This window comes from Helobdella robusta, assembly GCF_000326865.2.
Source record: "Helobdella robusta unplaced genomic scaffold HELROscaffold_30, whole genome shotgun sequence".
Lineage (NCBI taxonomy): Eukaryota > Metazoa > Annelida > Clitellata > Rhynchobdellida > Glossiphoniidae > Helobdella > Helobdella robusta.
Genome location: NW_008704502.1, coordinates 10,366 through 17,657, shown reverse-complemented (window position 1 = coordinate 17,657; position 7,292 = coordinate 10,366). Strand labels below are relative to the sequence as shown.

General features: G+C 34.1%; 1 protein-coding gene across 1 annotated transcript; it reads right to left on the bottom strand.

Moving 5' to 3' along the window:
• Positions 1–5,403, bottom strand: HELRODRAFT_174430 (hypothetical protein; the record flags this gene model as incomplete). Its single annotated transcript, XM_009021889.1, has 9 exons — positions 1–188; positions 728–887; positions 1,217–1,368; positions 1,779–1,946; positions 2,547–2,681; positions 2,950–3,063; positions 4,281–4,346; positions 4,537–4,653; positions 4,872–5,403. 9 exons carry the CDS (start codon positions 5,401–5,403, stop codon positions 1–3), a joined length of 1,632 nt encoding a protein of 543 aa, XP_009020137.1.
• Between the last annotated feature and the right edge of the window lie 1,889 nt (positions 5,404–7,292).

Below are 7,292 nucleotides of genomic sequence, written 5' to 3'. Positions count from 1 at the left end.
CTACACTGAGCGCGTGAAACTCATGAAGAGGTACGAGGCAGTAGGGATGGACACAAACTTCATCACCATAATGATGGCATGGCCTGCATTCCGGAATGATGACGATGGAGATGATGAAGAGGATGATGGTGGAGGAAACCCATACACGTTTTTCTCATTCTCATATAATACAGCTCCCAAAGTCCAATCTGGAGTGATAAAAATCACCTTGTTTACGATAAAGATGATGATTTTTATTATTATAATTATTATTATTATTATGTTATTTTAATCATATGAATCATCACCAGTAACAGCGACAACATCATCTTCACTGCCACTATTATCATAACTAACATCATCGTCATCATCACAATAATTTTCATTTGCGTTTTGTTTCATATTTTATTTCGTTTAAACGATTCATCATTTTTAGTTTCATCATCATCTCAACAATCGTAATTATCACCATTATCATCATCTCAATAAACATAATTATCACATTATCATCATCTCAACAATCGTAATTATCACATTCACATCGTTATCACATTAATAACAATCATAACAATAACAAGCAGAAGAGGAAACATTTATTCGTGTGTTATACAAAATCACAGTTGGAAGCACGGGAAATATGTCACTGAATGGAGTTTATTTATAACAGCATTATTGAAAAGTAGCAACACAGTTAGAACAACTTGTTAGACGAAGGACACTAATAGACAGAAAGCAAAAGGACACCAACTAATATCTGGATCGATAAAAATGTTGGAGGTCTGTCGGTCAAATCCATACCCACGTGTCAACAGTGTGTCAAAGTAGAGGCCGAACTGGCAGGGATCGCTGGCATATATGGAGGTTTTGTCATCTGGTTTCGAGTAATCTTCTGAGACATCTGATTTGCCCTTATAAAAAAAATCATTGAAAATACTGTTGAACAACACAAATATATGTTCATCATCATCGTTATTGAGATAGATTCATAAAAAAACTTTGCAATTTAGACACACAATAATAAAAACTATACAATTTTGGGAGAAAGTGTTTGTTGTATGGGATTTGTTAATTTCTAGCAAAAAAAATTATTAGCACAAAAAAATAAGAAGTTGAAATAATAAGCATTAGTTGATATACTTAATGCAAACAATTAATATGCATCAATGATAAATCGTATCCCAATCATTCGACATGATCACCGGCAACACCCTAACAGCACACAACGAACTCAACCAACCGTGGAGCAAAATTCTTCTACTTTTTTTAAAGCTTTATCAAGATTTAAGCTGCCATCATCTTGTAAGAGTTTGAGTTTTTTGTAGACATGTTTGAAACCTCCGATGCCTACAAACTTCATGTCATTCGGTATTGGAGGCTGGTAGAACTCGCCTGACAACCAAGAAAATATTCACAATACAATTCGGTGCCAGTATGACAATGGGTATTATTTCTTTGCAATCGTTCGTGACTGATACGTGTTAGTGCACCAGAGAATAAAAACTTAAGATGGTATAGAAATATCGGAAAAAGCTCTTTTGTTTAAGCATGCTTAAAATGTAAAAAATTTTGGTTTTGAACTCAAAAAACCTGACAATGATTTACGATCTACCGTCAGAAAAATTAAACGGTAAGCTAACGAACGCGGAACGTACTGTGATACCGTTAGATACCGATATCATTGGATACCGATTTTTCTAACGATATACGGTAATTAACAATAAATATATCAAATAGTATATGTCTATATTGAGACATACAAAATCACCAAAAATTGCACTTGACTTGACACTTTTACTAACCGATACTGCATGGAGAGGGCGAACATTTTGTTGGGTTGTCATTTTTGTAAACCACCTCTTCCATTAGCTTTTGGCAGTTTTCAAAATTTCCTTTACCCTCTAAAATAAAACTTTTTGCCTGACCACTAAAATTTCGAGTGAAACCTAAATTGACAAGGTTAATACCATCTAGATGAAGTCCACCAACACAAAAAAATAAATAAGACAAAATCACACGCAAAAAGGCACACGCAAATAAGCAGAAAACGTGACGTATTTGCCGACAGGTAAAAAGCGCACGTCAAAATGAGCACCCGAAATTAGCTTATTTGAAAAAACGAATGTTGGCATAGGTGTACGACGTGCACTGCATACAGTACCTACACGCAGCTTTTAGAGGTTGCATTCAAAGCATTATGAAAACCTTCTTAACAATTTTTAGTTTAGGGTGATCTTTCACGAGATTATTTTAAATCCTGATAAGAAATAGGAATCTCTTCCTGCTGTGCCTTTGATGTACGTTGAGAAAAAAATATTTTATTAAAAAAGTAATTCATTTAAACTGTCTTTATTAAGAAAAGTAGCCACTAGTTCATCAAACAAGTCTGACATTGTTCACTGAAACAAAAAGCTAACACAACTGGAGATTTTTTTAGCGTTTAAATGCGCGATTTTTGCATGCTCTTATTTCAATGTACGCTTTTTTTGTACGAAAGATTATTTCGATGAAACTTTTTTTGATGTTTGCTTTTTTATGTGCGCCCATTTCTAGGTACCATATTAAATAACCTTTGATGAAACAAGGATTATCACATTTATCATCCATTTCAAACTTCTTACTGCAAACCATATTTGATATTTTCTTGCTGACGTAATCCGTTCCGAACTGCAGGAAGCTCTTCACATACACACTGTAATGCACGCCTTGATGGGTAGGAAGCACTTTGAGTTATGGATTTTTATAGTTTTCATTCTTTGTCATCGGTTCGTAATTATGATTGTTACAATATTACAATACATTAGCCAATAATAGTATGAATAAAATCTCAATTTTGCACTAACCACAGTCAGATTCGATGAATTTTTAAACTTAAATTTGGTTAAACCTTGTAACGATTGTTTTAATTGGCAATTGAATGCGCATTTTCAATAAAGAGGCCCGATTGGTACAAATATTGAAACGTTATTTAACCGGCAATCCTGACGGGGTAGAGGTTGTTAAGTATGCTCCCTCGAGGTATGAAAGCAATCTGGGTCGATGCGCCCCCCATCTCCAGCAGGCCGAATGTTTTGTTTGCACGGACACCTGTCGTTGGTTTAGAATAATATTCTCTCGTGGTGCTACCGTTACGTATAACTATTAAACGAGCAAAGTTCACTAATAACGCAGTAGAAGTCGTTTAATCGGTCCATCGGTTCATTCTCTTTATAGTTAATGTGAAATTTTATTATAACTGCAATATATACAATTAAAAGCAAATTTATAGAACAAACATCGAATCTTATTAAAGCTTATTAAACAAACTGAATTTGTTTAAATTAATTAGATCAAAAAATGGACGGAAAGTCGTTTTAACGAACTGCAAACGTGTGTGGTGGCCACAAAAGCTGCCTGCCGACAATTAGACAGACGCACGTGTTGTTACTCTATTGATTTATTTAAAAAAAAGATTCGAATACCTTTTTAATGTTCATCTTGTTTTGTTCCACGAAATGTACACATGTTATTAAAAAAATCAATTAAAGCATTTTTTAGATTGTTTATTCAACTCAGGTGTCACATGATTTCATAAAGGTCGGTTAATCGGACCAGTTTGACCGATGTTGTCCAATTAACCGGCCTTCACTTTACAGTACATCCTTGAAAGTACAGCATGCATTTTTCACATTATTCTTTCAAAATATTTTTAACTTAAAAATAAAATTTATATAACATCCCGCAGAACTATTATGACTTTTCCTGATGATAACTTTTTATCTGCTCATTGACTTTTAAAATGTTTCCACAAAAATTTAATATATTTTTGCACTGGCAACTGATGATTGTTTTTGTTAAGTTTTAATGGATGCGATAATTTCAGCGACACATGATGCCAGCGCGTTTAACCGGCAAAACGTGATGGCTTATCGCATGTAATAATAGCTCATGGCAGGAAAAAAACATCATTTATGATCCATTTATTAGTAAACGCTCGAGTTGGAATAAGTTTTACGGGGCAATAATAATTAAGTGTTGTTTAAAAAATTTGTAATTTTTGGTTAGTTTTATATTATAATAGATTTATAAGTTGGAATATGTTTTAATCAATAAAAATTTAAAAACAAACACAGATAAGTATTATGTTATGAAATTGAAAGAAATTAAAATACAGAAAAAAAATTTATGAATACTGAAAAACAACAACAACAACATTGTTTATATGACCAACCAATGAACCAATAACTGCCAATAACGAATTTATACATAAGCCTAAATAGCATTATGAACATTAAGAAGAAAACATTGAGTGCTTGATAACGAACCTCTCCTGGCGAAGACCTTTTTGTGATAGTTGACTGATACCCAGGCAAACACGCCCTCCTGCTCCCCTTACAAAATATAAACTAACTTTTTTAATTATCATTTGAAGAACAGCCATAATATACACACACACACACACGCACAAACAAACAAACACACACACTAACATACACACAGACACACACACACACACACTAGCATACACACAAACACACAAACTAACACACAAACACACACACACTCATGTTTTGTAGGTACCTGAGAGTATCTTGATATTTTCTGGCTTATACTTGAACGGGTTGAATGATTTCATCGATAGAACTGATCGAATTTGATCAATAGCAGCGTCTGCATTTTTGACCAACAGACGCATTCCTAGTTTTGTTGTTAGTTTGTTTAGTTTTGTTTAGTTTTGTTCAGTTTTGTTCAGTTTTGTTAAGTTTAGTTTTCACTTAACGATGCTAAAAACAGATCTTCTACAGATTATGTAAGAATTTGCAGCATCTATATGAACAACAAAACTCAGTTACATACTGCCATTAAGGATAAGCTCATAATGTAGTCTAAACAAGAAGACAACAGCAGGTACTAACCGGCAGTGGCCATGAAATACAAATCAGTGGATTTGTGTTGATTTTCCGGTATGTTCTCCTTTGCATGGTTCATTAGAGGACTTAAATAATCCTGCATGTTATTTGCACTCTTTTCGACAAACTGTTTATGGACGCCTCCATCTTTCCTTGCGACGGCAGATACTTCAAGACGTGGTAAAGCCTCACCATCCCGTACGAAGTCAGTTTTCCAACTGTAGATGTAAATCCTACTGCCAGAGCTACCGGCGTCAATAATGACACAATACACGTGCTCGTTCTTGAAATAATCTGCATCCAGGGATCGTTTTCTCCGGCTGCCACTCCAACTATCCTTCCCATTGTCGTCGGAAGCTACCACACCGACAGCACTTCCAGATGAATTTTTAAATGAATTCCCTGACACGTAAGATGAACTTGTTTCTCTACTGAACACTACTGTGATGATCGCCATGAGAATGGCGTATTTCAGACAGGATGGTGACAATGATGAGGATGATGATAAGAGGGATGGTGATAACGAAGTTGATGACATGATGTAGGGAGGTGCCGATAAAATTTTTGTTGCCAGTAAAACGCTTGAAATTTTAAAACAAGTCTGAGTTATAAAAATCTCTCCGGCATTTAATATCAAATTATAACATGAACGTTTTTGTGCGTCTGTCGGCTGCGAGGCGAAAACAACAAATAATATGGAAGAGGAATGTCATGGCGTATTTATAGCATACATTTATATACACACACACACACACACACACACACACACACACACACACACACACACATATATATATATATATATATATATTTATATATATATATATACACACACACACACATATATATATATATATATATGTGTGTGTGTGTGTGTGTGTGTGTGTGCGTGTGTGTGTGTGTGTGTGTGTGTGATCATCATCATCATCAAATCAATTCATATTCTCCTACCGATAGGATATAGAGATAATCATCGTTAATCAACAAAACAGACAGTAACCTTTATTTTTTATCTGAAACTGCGGTGTATAAATTTAGATGAAAAAAAGCATAACAATAACCGCGGTTTGTTCGATTTCATAACTTTTTCACGCAAGTTGTACGTGCTCAAAGTTTTGGGTACAAAATTTAAAATGTGTCTATGTAAAAATCCATCTTTCTTTCTCTCTTTCTCTCTCTTTCACTCTCTCTCTCTATCTCACACACATTCCTTCTCTTTCTCTCACTCTCTTTTCTCTAACTCTCTCTCTCCTTTCTCTCATTCTCTCTCATTCTCTCTCTCTCTCTCTCTCGCTCATTATTATTCAACGGAGGTTTGTTTTTCATTTTCAACCTTCGTACTTGCAGAAAAAGTGGGGCGTAACGGGTCTGCTGCCCCCACATCAGACCACAAAAAACTTAAAGTAACGTTCAATATTATTAAAGTTTTCATATTAAATAATAACAAAAATAAGCAAGAAGAACTAAAAAAAGGTTGTCAACTTTTGAAATCAACACCCCCCCCCCCATTCTTCTTAAAATCCTAATCAACCCCACTTTTGAAATTCAACTCACCCCATTGTGGCACCCATCTTTGCAACTCTCTACTCCACCACCAGACGCATATTAAGCAGCCTGATGAATGAAATAGAACAATCATTCGTAGTACAGAGCAGCTTAATATATCATTATATGGGAAAAATGGCGTTGTTTTTTTGGGGTTAATTCTTTTTCTTCTTCATCCTTTCTTCCTCCTGCCTGCCCCAAATGACAGACCATACACACACATACACACACACACATACACACACACATATATATGTATATATATAATATATAGATACAATACATAAGAGTATTAGTTTTTAATACGTGTATGTAATGTATGCGAGTGGCGATAGGTTACACAGACCTAATTGAATGTTTGTTTAATTAATCAATTGCCGGGTCAATTGTTTAATTGATAAGTGTGCACTTGGCAAGTGTTGAGCTTTAAAATGCACTCATTTAAATTAAACTCAGAATTTAATTTATTAATTTTTTCAAATTTTTTGCGATCCTTGGCTATTATATTTTTATCTATATATGTTGGTTTGTTATTTTTTATTGGATGGAGTTGAAATGCGATATTTCGTTGGTGTAATGAGATGACGATCAATCAGTCGATCAATCAGTCAGTCAATCATTCAATCTATCAATCAATCAATCAATCAGTCAATTACTCCAACAATTTATTTATTGATTAAATGTTAATTAATCATTATGCGTAACGAAGAAACTTAAAAATTTTAAGTTTTTTTAAACTTTCAAGTCTATTACATAATTTTTACCTAACTAATTCCATTAATTCATATTTACGCGAATTATTTTTTTTTATTAAATTTTAAAAAATTATGTAAGGCTTTTTTTCTCACATTCAAACTTTCGAAGCTAAACCGGGGCTGCTGA